Source organism: Pongo pygmaeus, chromosome 2, assembly GCF_028885625.2.
Source record: "Pongo pygmaeus isolate AG05252 chromosome 2, NHGRI_mPonPyg2-v2.0_pri, whole genome shotgun sequence".
NCBI classification, from domain to species: Eukaryota; Metazoa; Chordata; class Mammalia; order Primates; family Hominidae; genus Pongo; species Pongo pygmaeus.
Window position 1 is genome coordinate 133,943,645 of NC_085930.1, and position 18,926 is coordinate 133,962,570.

An 18,926-nucleotide genomic window follows, 5' to 3' on the forward strand; every position below is an offset into this window, starting at 1 on the left:
CCTGCTTCACCCATCACGTATATAGATATGTCTTTTTCTGACCACCACATAAAGTTTCTTTTCCTCTCTCACTCTTTCTTTAAACTCTCGTTTTAATCAACACTAAGTCACCTTTCTGGCTTTATCTGAGAAAAATGTTGATATTGCCTACTCAGCTCTAGAATTCCCTGGTTGGGATTCCAGAGTTCACTCTGTAGGTTTACTGGACTTTTCGTTTTCACAAAAGTTGGTGATAACCCAGTAATTGCAGGAGGCAGCCACATCATTACCCTCTGCATAAGAAACACTTTACCTGACTATGCCACTTTAAAAAGGCTTGAACATCATCTCAAAGCGGCTCTTTTTAATCCCCAAGATTACTGTTCCTAAACACGTTGCTCTTCCAGTAATCCTGTTCCATTTTTGTTCTGATAACATTTTCTGAAGAGCGCAATCTCTCCAAATACTGAAAGCTGTTACCTTTGTCTAGGAATTCATTTATGCTTAGATTAAAATTGTGTAGTGGTCTTCAACACAGTTCATTGCTTGGTTAGCTGTTTGCATTTCCTCCAAACAGATGTTGCCAAGAAACTTTTAAAAGCCAAATTGTCCTTTCTCTTAAACTACTGAAGGCTGGTTCCTCTCCACTTCTCCAGACTATGTGGACATAACAGTGATATTTAATAATCTTCCTCTACTTGCAGTGAGCCGAGATCGCGCCACTGCACTCCAGCCTGGGCGACAGTGAGACTCCTCAAAAAAAAAAAAAAAAAAAAAATCTTCCTCTAATTTCCCATCTTCAAGGAAACCTTTTGTTCATTATCCTGTTCAAGCTTTCAGTTTAATATAGCACTTGACTTCAAACACCCTGTTTGTAGCTGACAGCATATGCCACTCATTGTTACAAAATGAAACTATTGACTCTGCACATCTAATTTTTTAGTTCGTTCCATTAGTTGTCTTCCTGATGAATCTTACTTACCCTCTACTTCCTGGGTTATATACACAAATAGTTAAGAAGCGCTGGCTACTTCTTCTCCTTCACTTTTTCTTTCCTCCATGCACCATTCATACCGGTAAAGAATGTGCTGCCAGGTGCAGTGACTGGCACCTGTAATCCCAGCATTTTGGGAAACCAAGGCGGGAGGATCGTTTGAGCCCAGGAGTTTGAGACCAGCCTGGGCAACATAGCGAAAGCCTGTCTCTACGAAGAAATGCAGAAATTAGCTAGGTGTGGTGGAACATGCCTTTAGTCCCAGCTCTTGGGAGGCTGAGGTGGGAGGATCACCTGAGCCCAGGGAGGTCAAGGCTGCAGTAAGCCGTGATCATGCCACTGCACTCCAGCCTGGGTGACAGAGTGAAACCCTGTCTCGCATTATCTCCCTTTTTAACAGGTAGAGGAAGAACTGCAACCAGGATTTAATGTCCTTTCTCCTAGAATATTTTATTGTGCTGAATCCAAAGGATGTTCACAAGTAATAAAATGGGCCAACACGGTATGTCCTACTCTGTAGCACAGGAAAAAAAAAAAGGCAAATAGTGCATAACGCTACACGTGTCAAGCTCTCTGCAGAGGTAACTAAAATAAAAATAACCTGTTTACCATCCTTCCATTGTAAGTACATACTTCTATTAAATTCTTTTCAAATCACGTACTAGGAAAATAATGCTTTTTCTTTTTGCTAAATGGCCTTTGACTTGCCACATGCAAATAAACATTTACAAAGTCAATGGATTTGACTATTCTGAGCCAAACTATGTCCCTTTTGTTTTCAGAGCTATGGCCACACAATTCATATGTATGTACACATGTAAAAATTTTTCTAATTTAAGAGGTACTGAACCATATGTACTAACAATTCCATTTACTCAGTTGGCACATTAAGTGCCACTTCATGTTGTCTTGCTGATTCAGTAATAATTTATAATCCAGCAAAAGTCAAGATTTTACTGACTTATGTTCTGCAAAATCTAAGTCGAATAATCAACAGTAAGACAAGTTAATACACAATATTAATAACCAAACTATAAAGAAATGAGGGGCCATATAGCCTTTAGAACTACTATGTATGTAAAGTTTCCAAAATGTTTTTCACAAACATCATCTTAGTCCCAATCCAGTAGCTCAGCTATTAAAAATTCCTATTATATAAATGAGACAACAGTTTCTGTCTATATCTAACACTAATGCCTTACCAATTTAGGCTTTTTTTGAGAGTCTCACTCTGTCACGCTGGCTGAAGTGCAGTGATGCGATCTCAACTCACTGCAACCTCCGCCTCCGGGTTCAAGCAATTCTTGTGCCTCAGCCTCCTGAGTAGCTGGGATTACAGGCGTGCACCATCACACCCAGCTAATTTTTGTATTTAGTAGAGACAGAGTTTTGCCATGTTGGCCAGGCTGGTCTCGAACTCCTGGCCTCAAGTGATCCTCCTGCCTCAGCCTCCCAGAGTGCTGCTATTACAGGCATGAGCCACCACACTGGCCACCAATTTAGGCTTTCCAACTATACTATACTAGTTGCATGGACCTCAACCTTTGTTTTTTTTTTTGAGAGAGTCTTGCTCTGTCACCCAGGCTGGAGTGTAGTGGCATGACTTCATATTACTGCAACCTCCACCTCCTGTGTAGAGGCGGTTCTTGTGCCTCAGCCTCCCGAGTAACTGGGATTATAGGTGTGCATGCGCTACCATGCCCTATCAGGGGAACCACCCCCAATATTTCAGGTAGGTTCTTTCCTATTTCCCTAAATGTCGGTTGGTCTCAGAAATAAAGGGAAAGAGTACAAAAGAGACAAATTTTAAAGCTGGGTGTCCGGGGCAGACATCACATGTCGGCAGGTTCCATGATGCCCCTCAAGCCGCAAAACCAGCAAGTTTTTATTAGTGATTTTCAAAGGGGAGGGAGTGTACGAACAGGGTGTGGGTCACAGAGATCACATGCTTCACAAGGCAATAAAATATCACAAGGCAAATGGGGGCAGAGCGAGATCACAGGACCTGAATGAAAGTAAAATTGCTAATGAAGTTTCAGGCATGCATTGTCACTGATAACATCTTATCAGGAGACAGGGTTTGAGAGCAGACAACTGGTCTGACTAAAATTTACTAGGCGGGAATTTCCTCGTCCTAAAAGGCCTGGGGGTGCTACAGGAGACTGGGGCTTATTTCATCCCTTATCTGCAACCGTACAAGCGACACTCCCAGAGTGGCCATTTCAGAGACCTCCCCCTAGGAATGCATTGTCTTTCTCAGGGCTGTTCCTTGCTGAGAAAAAGAATTGAGCGGTATTTCTCCTATTTGCTTTTGTAAGAAGAGAAATATGGCTCTGTTCCACCCAGCTCTCAGGCAGTGATACCTGATGGTTATCTCCCTTGTTCCCTGAACATCGCTGTTACCCTGTTCTTTTTGCAAGGTGCCCAGATTTCATATTGTTTAAACACACATGCTTTATGAACAATTTGTGCAGTTAATGGAATCATCACAGGGTCCTAGGCGACATACATCCTCAGCTTACGAAGATGATGGGATTAAGAGATTAAAGACAGGCATAAGAAATTATAAGAGTATTGATTGGGGAGGTGATAAATGTCCATGAAATCTTCACAATTTATGTTCAGAGACTGCAGTAAAGACACGTGTAAGAAATTATAGAAGTATTAACTTGGGGAACTAATAAATGTCCATGAAATCTTCACAATTTATGTTCTTCTGCCATGGCTTCAGCTGGTCCCTCTGTTCAGGGTCCCTGACTTCCCGCAACAATGCCTGGCTAATTTTTTTGTGTTTTTAGTAGAGATGGGGCTTTGCCATATTGCCCCAGCTGGTCTCAAACTTCTGGCTTCAAGTGATTTACCTGCCTCAGCCTCCCAAAGAGTGGCAATTACAGGTGTAAGCCACCATACCTGGCCTTGGACCTCAACCTTCTAAGCCTAAACACATAAAAAACTGGGGGCCTAGAATTGAACTCCTCCTGCAAGCAACTAAATGATCCCAGGTACAGTATCACATTTAAAACCAGAATATTCTATGTAAATTTGGCATCCCATTCCAGGAATTTTAAATCTGAAAGATGTTATAATATTCAAATATCATTAACCCCATCTCAGAACAGTTTAATAACTTTTAATAAAGCACAAATGATTTAATATCAAGAAAAACAATATGTAATTATATGTAATTTTAAAAATATGTAATTATATTCCTAAAAACATGGGGAAAATCAATTTTTCCTAACAAACTAATATATAACCACCCTGCAGTCTGTTCAGATCATGTTTAAACTGTAAGATTTCAATGAAGCACACCATCACAGATTCATTTGAACCATGAACAAACTACAACCAACTTTTAAGATTTCAGTTTCCAACCAAAGGGTTTAATGTTGGCTGCCTATTATTCATTAATAACATATTTCTTCACAGGAATGACTGATTTTTTTTTTGAGGCAGATTTTTACTCTTGTTGCCCAGGGTGGAGTGCAATGGCGTCATCTCAGCTCACCACAACCTCCACCTCCCGGGTTCAAGCAATTCTCCTGCCTCAGCCTCCTGAGTAGCTGGGATTACAGGCACATGCCACCACGTCTGGCCAATTTTTTATATTTTTAGTAGAGCTGGGGTTTCTCCATGTTGGTCAGGCTGGTCTCGACCTCCTGACTTCAGGTGATCTGCCCTCCTCAGCCTCCCAAAGTGCTGGGATTAAAGGCTTGAGCCACCACGCCTGGCCGATTGACTTAATTTTTAGAATCTACACATTATAGCAACCTAGTTAAGACTAATATTAATAGTGACATTCTAATTTTTTTCATCACCCATGACCTAAGTACATTCAAGTTTTAACTTGTACTGGTTACACAACTGTCATTCTGGTTTTTTTTAAAAAAATCAAAGTTTGTGTTTTAAATTGAAAAAGCATTTATCTTAAAACATTTAAAAATCTGCTAGATGGAATGTATGTTGGCTATAAAAAAGTTCAACTCATGACTCTCCAATATGAGTAATATTAAGTCATTTCATTTAAAAATTTAGAAGTTACTTTGCATTATCTGTAATGTTAATACTAAATGTAATAGTTTTAAACACTAAAAGTTGCTTAACAATGAGGGATAAATTGACTTGTTTGGAACCTGTATTTACTGTAAATCATTCAGTAGTGATATATTACACATATTTAAACAGTACTTTTACATTGCCTGCTTTCTGTTTAGCATTGAAACACAGAATTTACTAAAGTTAGCAGTAGATTTTGATACAATTGGTTATCTCTGGGATAAAAATTTCTTCTTTTAAAAAATAATCTTTTAGGTAATGTGCAAGCAGTCTTATGCAGAAATGGGAAAGGTTTTTGCCTAACCAAAGAACATACTACACGAAACACAAATGAAAGAAGAAGAATACTTCAGAATGGAGCAGTCATTAGTTCAAATGAACCATACGGGCTTGTAGAGGGGCAAGTAAAAACTACACGAGGACTTGGATTTCATGGAAATCTGAAGATGAAAAAATCCATTATCCCAGCACCTCAAACTATTTCTGTCCCTATAGATGACCTATGTCAATTCCTTATTTTAGCTACTAATGGACTTTGGGAAGTTTTGGATAAAGAGGAAGTCACTGCCCTGGCAATGACAACATTTCACATGTATAAAGAAACATACTGTCCTATCATACCTAACAAATCTTCACCAACCAAAGGGCCTCTGCTTTTTTCAACCAGTGAACCAAACCTTACTAAATCACAGAGTAATATCCACATATTGTTTCAGTATAAATCTGTATCTGAAGTATGTGTGTCAACTACAAATTCCAAAGAAAATTTATCCGATTCAAACTATTCTAAATACTGCATTTATAACCCTGAGAATGTAGAAACATTTCCAGCAGAAACGACTCATCGTAAACCTTGCAGTGAAAAAGTAACTGACAGACCTACTAGTGTAAATGGTGTGGCAACAAATGAAAAAGAATCAGACACTAAGAGTTTCTATGAAGGCGCAGCTGAGTATGTTAGCCATGAACTTGTAAATGCTGCTTTACTGGCTGGCTCCAGAGACAACATTACAGTTATGGTAATATTTCTCAATGGAAGTGAGTATCAGCTTCTGACATAAAAAATAAAGTTCCAATTATCCAGAGCACCAAAATATAATACCATAAAGCAATTCTTCAATGATCCAGATATTAGGATGATTCATGAATACCATGCACATAATTTTATGAACATAGTAAAGAAAATATAAAAGTGGATACTAGGTCATATAATATAATTTATATATATTCACTGTTTTATGCCAAAAAAAAGAAAAAGAGAAAAGCCAATACTTGCTTTTTATACCACTTTATTCCAACCTGAGCACCTCAATATAAAACTAAACACTGGTGAACCGTTTTCCTAATTCTGCATTATCGTAAATGTACAAGTTCTCCTAGCAGTCCAACACTTAAATAGATTAAATCATCTCTGACACATGGTAGCTTTCATATAATGAAAATACCTAAAATAATTAGTGCAATATACTGAACTGATCAAAATAAAATGAACTTTGGAAAAGAAGGCTGCAAGATTGTTACTAACATATTGCAATACTTTATGTTACAAATTACGGGTACATTGTTTATTATGGTTCTAGCCATGGAGGAACAACTGAAGCCCCTTCCTGTCAAAGGGGGAGAGAGAAATAATTAGCTGTTTTAGTAACTGTACATTTTGTATACTTTTAAGCAACTCTTAAATATTACAGAAAAGTAATACAGATATGGAGACTACAATGCAGTACCCTATTTACAGTACAGCTGTAAATCGAATTTAAAATAATCAAGTTTGAATATACATAATTGTTAGTGCATTGACTATATTATGTCAAAAGGGAACAAAAGCCCCCTCCCCGCCCCAAACAACAAAACCTATGTAATGGCCAGCAGTGATTAATTAGAAATCACAGACACCTGGTTTATTTCATTTTTGTTAAAGAACTCACATGTTTGAAAGGAACACTGTCCATTAAGGTGCATTTATTAGTTCTCAAAATTCCTAAAACAAGATGGGGTTGCATTTGATTTTTACCCCATTTAAAAAAAAAAAAAAAACAGGACTGGGTATAATTAAGATACCATTAATACTCTTCCCCACCCCCGACCTTGTATATGTGGGATTATTTTCTTGTGGTTAATTTATTAAAATGTGGAATGTACATTTTAAATACAGGTACCAGGAGAAATGAACATCTGCCTGAATACTATGGCTAAGCATCATAAATAACTTTAGAATCTCCTTCTAAACAAAGAATGTTTTTGAAAAGCCCAAATTAGTAAGTCCCAATTTTTTTTTTTCACAGGTGACTACTGTACCAGTGTGGAGAAATGGGCTGGTTAACTGTGTGGGTCCAGACAGTCATTTGTCTATATTCCTAGTGATGAGAAATTATTCCCCCTAACCTTCCAATGAAACAAGTGTCCACATAGTTCTCATTTTTCCCTATTGTTGAAACATTAGTGAGAGGGACCCATGCATGTTATTAAAAATTAAGTTCAAAACACTTAAAATAATTCCGTATTAGAAACTTGACTCTATCATAAGTCTCTTCTTTTGGAAGTCATACTGGGCTGGTTAAATGCTCCAATTCCATTGTTATTAACATTTAGGAAGCAGAAGACTATTCCAGCTAGTTCAAACTAGAGGTTTAGTTACTACAACACTGACTCCTGGTTGGTTGTGTGGGTTCGGTAAGGTCTACTCCTCTTCCTCTGGCAGAATTTGCTCCTGGATTTTGTGGTTCATTCTTTGGCAATTTTTTAGCTGAAAGAAAATGATCAAATAAATAGAATATTTGAATATTCGTATTAATATCAGTTTCACCTGCTTATTCATAATTTTTCTTTCCAGTTAGGTTACCCCCAAAGTATCATATAAACATATGTTCATTCTTTTCAAATGTTTACTGAGTATTAAATGCCAAAACATTGGTTGCTGTCTTAGGGAGTTTGATTTCTGGGGTAATTGTGTTGGGGGAAGGGTAGATGGGGACTGGTTGTAGATACAATTAAAACTTAAGCCTGACTAGTGCTTTATGTAATTCTCTATACCGATTCACTCAATAATACCAGAAAAGTTCTATTTTATTTTATACTCATTATTACTTCTTCTTTTTTTTTTTTTTTTTTTTTTGAGATGTAGTCTCACTCTGTCACCTAGGCTCACCTAGGCTGGAGTGCAATGGCGTGATCTCAGTTCACTGCAACCTCCACCTCCTGGGTTCAAGTGATTCTCATGCCTTGGCCTCTCGAGTAGCTGGAATTATAGGCATGCCCCACCACACCCAGCTAATTTTTGTTTTTTAGTAGAGATGGGGTTTCACCGTGTTGCCCAGGCTCATCTTGAACTCCTGACCTCAGGTGATCCACCTGCTTCAGCCTCCCAAAGTGTTGGGATTATAGGCGTGAGCCATAGCGCCTGGCCTCATTATTACTTCTATTAAATAAAATCTAAGTCAATAAAGATGATGGCCAGCCAGTAAGTTTATAAAGAAGCTCAGCTCATATCAGCGTTCTGTAGACGGCCACAAACATTTTTTAGAACAAGTCAGGATACAAGTAAATACCATTGCAATCATCACCCCAACAAAACTTGTCCTCTATTGTGCAACTAATTATCACCCCGAATTATGATAGATCATATCTACTATTTCCTTCCTGGCTTCCACAGCCTTTGGCCTTAAAACATCTATATACATTTTCTCTCTCTCTTTTTTTTTTTTAAGAGACAAGGTCTCACTCTGTCACCCAGGATGAAGCGCAGTGGTGTGAACATGGCTTACTGTAGTCCTGAGTTCCAAAGTGAGATGGGGTCTCACTTTGTTGCCTAGGCTGGTCTTGAACTCTTAGGCTCAAGCAACCCTTCCGCCTCAGACTCCCACGTGCTGGGACTGCAAGCATGAGCCACCACGCTCGACCGCTTAGTTTTTAAAAGAGAAACTTACACCTTGCAGAGTAACCATCAGCTGCCTTGAAATAAAGGTGAAATAGATAAGAGTTGAATTTTTGAGAATGAACAATTATAATCTATGCTTTGGGCATAGATTTTAGACCCAAGTTAGATGCCTGCATGTGTCAAAACTTAGCATACTGGAGGAAACATATTCACACACAAACATACCTTAGCATGCTAGTGGAAATACACTCAGACACAAACATATCCACACACATTTAGACATACTCAACACTTTGTTGTGATCTTAGTTTGAATGTAGCCTGCAGCCATACTTCTTTTCATTTTGGAGACAAGGTCTCCCTCTGTAGCCCAAGTTAGAGTGTGGTGCATCAATCATAGCTCACTGCAGCCTCGAACTCCTGGGCTCAAAAGATCCTCCCACCTCAGCCTCCCAAGTAGCTGAGACTACAGGGTGTGAACCACCATGCCTGGCTTTTTTTTTTTGGTAGAGACAGGGTCTTGTTCTGTTGCCCAGGCTGGTCTAGAACTCCTGGTCTTGAAGATCATCCCACCGTGGCCTCTCAAAGTATTGGGATTATAGGAGTGAGCCACTGCAACCAACCTCATTTTCTCCTTTTATGGGCTGATGAATCCTAATCTGACTGACCAGTAGCTGTACCTAATCCAAATAGAATTATCCTGAAGACCTCATCTCCAAAAACTATTTCCTAATTTTATTTGAGTCCGATGAGTGTGGCTTGTCAGATTCAGACAACACTCTCAACCAGCAGTTATGGCTTTACCTCTGCCAAGCTCTATATACCTAGTGGCTGTTCTCTGGAGTGTGCTTCCCACTGATTAAAAAAACTCACCTGCGGGATATACAGATGCTCCTTGACTTACAATGGGGCTACATCCTGATATATCCATCCTAAGTTGTATGTTTTTGATTTATGATTTTTTTTTTGAGGCGGAGACTCGCTGTCACCCAGGCTGGAGTGCAGTGGCACGATCTCAGCTCACTACAACCTCTGCCTCCTGGGTTCAAGCAATTCTCCTGCCTCAGCCTCCCAAGTAGCTGGGACTACAGGCACATACCACCACGCCCAGCTAATTTTTCTATTTTTAGTAGAGACGGGGTTTCGACATGTTGGCCAGGCTTGTTTACTGACCAACTCCTGACCTCAGGTGATATGCCCGCCTTGGCTTCCCAAAGTGCTGGGATTACAGGTGTAAGCCACTGCGCCCAGCCTGATTTATGATATTTTTAATTTATGATGGGTTTCTGTATGTAATCCCGTAGTAAGCTGAGAAGGTACTAAATGCATATCACTTTCGCCCCATCAAGTTATAAAATCGTAAGTCAAACCACTGTAAAGTTGGAGATTGCTGTAGTTTGTTTTAATCCATAAGATCCTTGATGTGCTAAATTCATTTTTTGAGGGGAGGCAGAATATTAAACATGACTAAGAGTACTGATTTTAAGAGTGGCTGCACACACTGATCTCTATCAATCTTGGGGACAGACCACTATGGTAAGACCCTAACTTTACCACAGCTTTGACTCAGGTTACTCAGAAATTGAATACGCTCTGCTTCGAGATCTGATTGCCTAGTTGCATTGTGGACCTTTTATCCTTTATTTGTTCTACACATTCCATTCTACATCAGCACCAATCATTTTTGGAATCCTAGATGCTGGGTTGGGCAATGGATTTGGGAGCCAGGAGCACTGAAGTTTGGAAAGAAAGCCTTCAATTGGGCCACTTCTCTGGGACTGGCTCCGGGCTAGTAGCATAAATAGCATTATAATGGTAAATCTCCAGTCAAATGTATTTACAAGTAAAGCCCCAGAGATGCTGAACACTGGTACCTGGGACACAAAATAGCATTATATATTGTATATAATAACAACTTAGGTTCCGGATTGAGCAATCAATCACGTATCCCTTTAGCATGCTTCCCTAAGTGTTTAAATCAGAGGTGAGTGAGATTAAGAGGATGAAGGAAGTAAACTAGAATGAGTAACTTTTTAGTCCCTGCATTGATTAGAGTTGTTATGAGTGCACTGTGTGATTTAAGTTACTAATCTATCAAAGTATTCCTTCATAACAAAAAAAAAAGAAAAAAATAATTTACTAATCTAGTGAAGGAAATGGAAAGGCCACAATTCCATTTACAACATAGATTTTCTTTTAAGAAGGGAAACACTCTAATTTCAGGAAAAAACAAAAAACTAAAATGTGTAGGCTGCTTTCTAACTCGAAAAATGACTTTATTAGCATGTTTGAATAAAAAGGTACAAACTAAAACCCATCTGGTAGAGTTTAAATATTGTGAGAAAGGTTTACAGTGCAGGCTGATTTGAGAGGCCTATTATCTCATTGTTTCCTCTAACTTTTCAGATGTGATTCTGGGTGTCATCTGTCACATTTGTAAAATGAGTATATTATCACACAATCCTTTGCAACTGTGCCAGCACTTTCCTAGCAAACTGCAAACTTGAGTTTTTCAGGAAAACAATTTACATGAGAAACAGGCAAGTTCTTTCCCATTTCAAATGAAGTACCATTAAACTCTGTCACCTAGTGAAAAATAATAAAAATACTTGCAACTTTTACTGGGTTTTCATTATTCTCTGATTCAGCTATTAACTATTATGAGTTGAATTTAAGAATATTTCTTACTTGGGGTTAGGACTGTGAACACCCCAGAGTTAAGAATCAGTGCTGTAAAATAAAAGGTGTTATGGGATGAGAAGAGTGCTGGGCACATGAAAACCACAGACGGCAAACTTTGAGAACCACCAAAACAGACCCTTCAGGTAGAATCCATACATTAAAACCACTGGAAAGAGGAAAGGGTTAAAAAAAAAAATCCAAAACCAAAAAACAAAACCAACCTTTATTTTTTGTTATAGAAAAAAGGAGGCTTATTACTACTCCTACTTCATTACTTATAACTGAAACAGCAATTACCATCAGTTAAAAGTACCTTAGGGCCAGGGGCAGTGGCTCACGCCTGTAATCCCAGCACTTTGGGAGGCTGAGGCGGGCGGATCACAAGGTCAGGAGATCGAGACCATCCTGGCTAACATGGTGAAACCCCGTCTCTACTAAAAATACAAAAAAAATTAGCCGGGCGTGGTGGTGGGTGCCTGTAGTCCCAGCTACAGGAGAGGCTGAGGCAGGAGAATGGCGTGAACCCGGGAGGCGGAGCTTGCAGTGAGCCGAGATCGTGCCACTGCACTCCAGCCTGGGTGACAGAGCAAGATTCCATCTCAAAACAAAAAACAAAAAACAAAAAAAAAACAACAAAAACAAAACAAAACAAAACAAAAAAAAGTACCTTAGCCCGGGTGCAGTGGCTCACCCCTGTAATCCCAGCACTCTGGGAGGCCGAGGTGGGTGGATCACGAGGTCAGGAGTTCGAGACCAGCCTGATCAACATGGTGAAACCCTGTCTCTACTATAAATACAAAAATTAGCTGGGCGTGGTGGCGTGCGCCTGTAATCCCAGCAATTCAGGAGGCAGAAGCAGGAGAATCACTTGAATCCGGGAAGTGGAGGTTGCAGTGAGCTGAGGTCATACCACTGCACTCCAGCCTGGGCGACAGAGCGAGACTCTGTCTCCAAAAAAAAAAAAAAAAAAGTACCTTAAAGCAATGGCAAGAACATTGTGTAAGATCAAATGACCATCTGAGGTAATATAAAGTATGGATGTTGTTTTGTTTTCCTTTTTTCTCCTTATGCCTCTATGCTCTGAAATCATCTTCCTTATAATGTTTACATTAAAATAATTTGTCAATCTGTATACTTATGTGTCACGTTCTTTTGAGTTATATTTACCATTAATTTGATTTTTAAAAAGTATAACCTAATTAAAAAAAACATATTTATCCAAATTTCCCAGCGAAACCTTTGCAAAATCTATCTGTTTGAACTATCAGGTTAAGGTTAAGGCTTAACTCACCTGGAAGAAGCTGCCTAAACTGACAGTATTACAACCTAATAGGTAATCATCTTTCAAATTTAACAATATTACCAACAAAATATTGCTTTGTGGAAGGGACTTAGAAAAGTGATATAATCTTTTTCTCTCTCACACACACAAACCCATCCCCAATAATTTTTAAAAAAAGAGACAGTCAAACCAAATATGCTTCACACTTGTTTTGCTTATATTGATCATTTTAAAAGAGATATTAATCTTACCTATTGCCATGAATATTTCATTTACATTCATTGATGTTTTAGCGGATGTCTCCATGAATAATAAACTATTGTCATCTGCATAGGACTGTGCTTCCTGTTTATAGAACAAAAAATGAGATACATGAGATATATCTCTTGGAAATACGCTACACCTGCTTTAAACGTGTTATAGAAAAGGAGACTTTCTTATTACTACTCCAACCTGATTCCTATAATCATCTATAATCAACAATTATATAATAAGCTACAACAAAGGTAAGAGCACTGTGCAAGATAATTTTATAATGGACTATTTCCTTTTTTGTCTGAAATTCTTGCATTATCCCACCTTGATTAATCTGTTCTTACATTAAATCTGCTTTCAAATACTGAGTTCCAGAGATGAGGGAGAATTATCTTATTCTAAATAAAACTCTCTTTGATCTCAATGGCAATTTTTATTTGCACTTACTATCTGCAGTGAAGACAAAGGGAAACCAAATATCTAACACTGGCTTCAAACACTAAATGACACCCTCATATTTAATTTTCAATGACTTCTACAGCAATATTATAATCTTGAATATATCATGAATCATTGCATTGAAAATTACATCACTGCCCTACATTTTTGTCATGCTTTTACAGTTTACATATATTATTACTTCTGATCCTCATAGCTGTTGTGAGGGGTAACCAATGATCTTTCCCATTGGACAAAGAAACAACTGAGGTTCCTCTGAACTGTTATGTGACAGGGCCACTTCTGACTGTAATTTAAGTGTTTTCTCTGCCACTCTTGTGCTGGGAAGGCAACAATTTTGGAAAGAGTAATGGATGATACTACATCTCACATCATTTTCCTAAGAATTAAATAAAATTACAAACGTAATATGCCCAGCTTAATACCTAGTGGTGCAAGAATACATGTATTCCATCTACTGTCATCAAAAAAGAAAACTATTCCATCACTGATATATACATAATAGCCACAACCACCCTTCTAGTAGAGAAGCCAAAGAGCAAGAGAACAGGCACAGTATTAAAAGGTCTAAGTACGCCGGGCGCGGTGGCTCACGCCTGTAATCCCAGCACTTTGGGAGGCAGAGGTGGGTGGATCACGAGGTCAGGAGATCGAGACCACCCTGGCTAACACAGTGAAACCCTGTCTCTACCGAAAACACACAAAAAATTAGCCGGGAGTGGTGGTTGGTGCCTGTAGTCCCAGCTACTTGGGAGGCTGAGGCAGGAGAATGGCGTGAGCCCAGGAGGCGGAGCTTGCAGTGAGCTGAGATTGCACCACTGCACTCCAGCCTGGGCAACGGAGCAAGACTCCATCTTCAAAAAGAAAAAAAAAAAGTCTAAGTAGAGGACTTGCTTTGTTTTTAAGTGATTGCACTTGCTCTATTTTGCAGCAGCAAACATTCTGAATTAGCAATCATAACACAAAACTGGATTTTTTCAGCCATAAATTTTTTTTAATTATTAGTTTTTAGCTTATTATTTTCCAACTCTGGATACAGATTGGCAGAATCTTTATTTTTGAATGCCCCTTTAAGAACAACTACATTAAGTGTTTGTGTATGTACGTATGTGGGGTACACACATGTGCTGATACATATTGGCAGATGAGTAGAAGAGGGTTAGGACATAAAGTATGTGTGGGATGGAGGAATTAGGGCAGGATACATTCACTTTCTGCACTGTGAACAATGACTACTTCTTTTACTGTTTTTCTTTTTTATTTTGAGACAGAGTTTCGCTCTTGTTGCCCAGGCTGGAGTGCAATGGTGTGATCTCGGCTCACCACAACCTCCGCCTCCTGGGTTCAAGTGATTCTCCTGCCTCAGCCTCCCAAGTAGCTGGGATTACAAGCATGCACTACCATGCCCAGCTAATTTTGTATTTTTAGTAGAGACAGGGTTTCTCCAAGTTGGTCAGGTTGGTCTCGAACTCCCAACCTCAGGTGATCCACCCACCTCGGCCTCCCAAAGTGCTGGGATTACAGGCGTGAGCCACTGAATCTGGCCTTTATTGTTTAAGTCTACAAAATCTTTGGGTCAGTTTATGTATTAAAATAATCTATTTAAAAATTTAGGTTTATCAGAAACATTTTATTATATGTAGTACTTCATATTTGTTTTAAAAATCAGTATTTTATATTACTTGCATGGTTTTACCATTATAACTAATTCAAGTGTTGACACGAAAGAAAAACACACAGGAAAAAAGTGCCTTTCAAATGAAAGTTAAATTTAACATACCTGGAAATCTACTGCTCTTTTATTTGCTAGGTCGGCCTTGTTTCCTGATAAAGCTATTACAATGTTAGGACTTGCTTGCCTCTGAAGTTCTTTAACCCAATTTTTTGCTCTTGCAAAGGACTCCTGTTAAACAAAGAAACAGCCATTGGGCATAGGCTCAAAAAATGGTTAGGAAGCATCTTTGTGTTACAAGGCTTTAAAAGACTGTCCAAAGTGACTGTGGGAAGAAATTCTTAGGACTATTGTATTATGAGACATTTTCATTTTTTTGTTTTTAAAACCAGATTTTCTAATTCACAAAAGCTTCAGCAGAAAGGTCATGATTGACTATCAAAAAAAGATTTTCCAAAATATTCAATCAATATTCTGAACACCAAAAGTGGGTACTCAAATTAGTTTCACTGTGGAATGCATCCATACCTACCTCATTTGTGATATCATATACAACTATGGCTGCTTGTGCTCCTCTGTAGTACATTGGTGCTAGGCTATGGTATCGTTCTTGACCAGCTGTATCCCATATTTCAAACTTTACTGTAGTGTCATCAAGACATACAGTTTGGGTTAGAAAAGCAGCTGAAAGAAAAGGACTGCAATAAGTTAATCATTTTTCTCCAAATGTTTTCATAATATAGAAAACACCTGCTTGTATACATGTATCAAAATGTCACACTGTACCCCATAAGTATGTATAACTATTATGTGTCAGTTAAAAGTCATAAATGAGGGTAAAAAAAAAGAAAAAAAAGAGAAAACACCTAGAAACTTGACAGATTGCATACCCACAGTTGATAATAGCTTTAAATACTGGCTTCTAAGCTTCTGTGCTTAGAAGCTATTTACATATATGCTTACATATAGGGCCTTTGTAGTGAAATCACAGATTGAAAAACTTCTGCATCTTAAAAAAGCTTGTTATAATACTAAATAAGCTTAAGACTACATTTCTTTTCCTTCTTTTTTTTTTTTTTTTGATACAAGAGTCTCAGGCTAGAGTGCAGGGGCGTGATCTCAGCTCACTGCAACCTCCGCCTCCCGGGTTCAAGCAATTCTCCTGCCTCAGCCTCCTGAGTAGCTGGGACTACAGGCATGTACCACCACACGTGGCTAATTTTTGTAGTTTTAGTAGAGACGGGGTTTCACCATGTTGGCCAGGCTGGTCTCGAACTCCTGATCTCAGGTGATCCGCCCACCTTGGCCTCCCAAAGTGCTGGGATGACAGGTGTAAGCCACCAAGCTCAGCGAAGACTGCATTTCAAAACTGCTCTACAATTAAAGAAATGCACTGATAGTCTTAAAAAATAAAGTTGGAGGAAACCCAGTGTGCTTAAAAGTACCACCTACACTGCCGACACCATGTCCTGTTCCATTTTACTAGTTTTTATTGGCACACTCTGGCAATTTAGCCCCAGTCCATTATCACCAAATTAGTATTTCTTATTATCTTTTTTTTTTTTTTTCCTGAGACACAGTCTCGCTCTATCTCCCAGGCTGGAGTGCCTCCCAAAAGTGCTGAGATTATAGGTGTGAGCCACCGTACCCGGCCTCTTGCTATATTATTTTTTAAAACATTGTGACACTTTAATTGTGGCAGTCATTATTACCTTAACCTAGATTTAATTTGTTCAGTTGATTCAATATTTGCTCCTACCTTTCATTCCCTGCCATAAGAATTTTTTGGATCTGTACTTTCCCTGATTGTAATTTTAACACTAGGAAAGTAGCATTATAGGCCAGGCGCAGTGGCTCATGCCTGTAATCCTAGCACTCTGGGAGGCTGAGGCGGGCAAATCACGAGGTCAGCAGATCAAGACCATCCTGGCCAACATGGTGAAACCCTGTCTCTACTAAAAATACAAAAATTAGCTCGACCTGGTGGCGCTCGCCTGTGGTTCTGGTTACTTGGGAGGCTGAGGCAGGAGAGTTGCTTGAACCCACGAGGCAGAGGTTGCAGTGAGCTAAGATCGCACCACTGCACTCCATCCTGGCGACAGAGACTCTGTCTCAAAAAAAAAAAAAAAAAAAAAGTAGCATTATAAAATGATACAATATTGTTAAAATTAAAAGACCCACACACAGCCATTAGACCGCCCTCTGCTTCTGCTCTATTATTCACTGTAAATTGGTATGCTCCTCCCTTCCCTCTACGTTTAGCTCAAGGTGTGATATTCAATCCCTATTTCCAAATTGGTATGCACTTGAATTACAATTTTCTAAAACTGTCATATTATGCAAAAGAATTATGATATATTTCTCTAAATTACAGCAGTTTATCTAGTGATGTTGATAGAGATGTACTAACCAGTATCAAACGTGCTAAAGAAACCAAGTCTAATGAGATATATCTCTTTTATGTTAGACATAACATTTATTTTTCATGCTCTTTTAGGTTAACTGGTTGCTGGCTTTAGTATCAACAACTAAAATCTTCTGAATTTTGCAAACAATACTGTAAATGTCTTCATTTGGACCTAGATTCTAATTAATAGTTTTATGAATTCTCACTAATCACATTGTAAATATATTCTAATCCAGTTCAAACTATTTTTTAACCAACAATTAGCAGAATTATCCATTTTCTAAAATACTGTATTTATGGTAAAGGATATCGAGAGCACTATGTCACTTTTTGAAGGTCATGAGAGGTTCTCCTGTAGGATCAAAAAATGTTTTTAAACTAAAATTTTAAACTAAAATTAAGTCCCTAAGACAGTACTCTTATCAAAAAGGAAAAGAGGAAAATAAGTCACAATACATAAGCCTTTTTTTCAAGTATAGTTTGATGCAGACTTGCAAAAAAAAAAAAAGGAATTAAAATGTGCACAGACTATTTCATTTTTCAGACATACTATGATCACAAAGTATACTAGTACTAAAAACATTCACTTATACATCCATAAGTAAACTTCAGGCTCAGGGAAATAACTACAGTCGTCCCTAAGTATCTGTGGAGGACTGTTTCCAGGACCTCCCCATATATCATGAAGGACTGGTTCTAGAATCCCCAATGGATAACAAAATCTGAGGATGCTCAAGTCCCCGATATAAAATTGCAAAGTATGTGTATATAACCTAAGCACATCCTCCTGTACACTTTAAAGCATCTCTAGATTACTTATAATACCTAATACAATGTCTGCACATCACGTCATCCACATAGATTCAACATAGTATTAAGTGTGTGGCAAATTTAATTTTTGCTTTTTGGAGCTAAGTGAATTTTTTCCCCCTTAATATTTTCAACCTGCAGTTAGTTGCATTTATAAATGTGGAACTCACAGATTCAGAGGGCCAACTGTATTAGAAATGTTGCCTTAAAATATGATCCAATTCTCAAGCCAGTTAAAGATACAAGAGGCCACCATACATGTATACCATACATGTACAAAAATGCCAAATACAAAGAAATTGCAACAAATACATTAAGACAAACAAATGCCCATGACCAAGTACATTCTTTCAGAAATACAAAACTATTACATCAACAGGCTAATGAAGAAAAATCCATTTTATTTAAACAAATTACAAAAAGGCATTTGAGTCAATATCCATTCCTAATAAAC

General features: G+C 38.4%; 2 protein-coding genes across 5 annotated transcripts in view; one reads left to right on the forward strand and one right to left on the reverse strand.

The window, feature by feature from the left end:
- Positions 1-6,533, forward strand: part of PP2D1 (protein phosphatase 2C like domain containing 1) — a 27,451-nt gene extending 20,918 nt beyond the window's left edge. For 3 of the 4 annotated variants that reach the window (XM_054479938.2, XM_054479936.2, XM_054479937.2), the window contains exon 3: positions 5,285-6,533. In XM_054479938.2, coding sequence (XP_054335913.1) covers positions 5,285-6,090 — 806 coding nt within the window. In that variant the 3' untranslated portion in view covers positions 6,091-6,533. Of the gene's footprint in view, positions 1-1,373; positions 1,634-5,284 lie in introns of those variants that run through there. The other variant, XM_054479939.1, reaches the window with a different exon arrangement.
- RAB5A (RAB5A, member RAS oncogene family) overlaps positions 6,302-18,926 on the reverse strand; it is a 38,114-nt gene continuing 25,489 nt past the window's right edge. Inside the window, exons 3-6 of the mRNA XM_054479940.2 lie at positions 15,788-15,939; positions 15,364-15,486; positions 13,121-13,214; positions 6,302-7,775 (exon numbers count right to left, since the gene is read on the reverse strand). Of these exons, the coding sequence (XP_054335915.1) occupies positions 7,660-7,775; positions 13,121-13,214; positions 15,364-15,486; positions 15,788-15,939 (485 nt within the window). The 3' untranslated portion in view covers positions 6,302-7,659. The remainder of the gene's footprint in view (positions 7,776-13,120; positions 13,215-15,363; positions 15,487-15,787; positions 15,940-18,926) is intronic.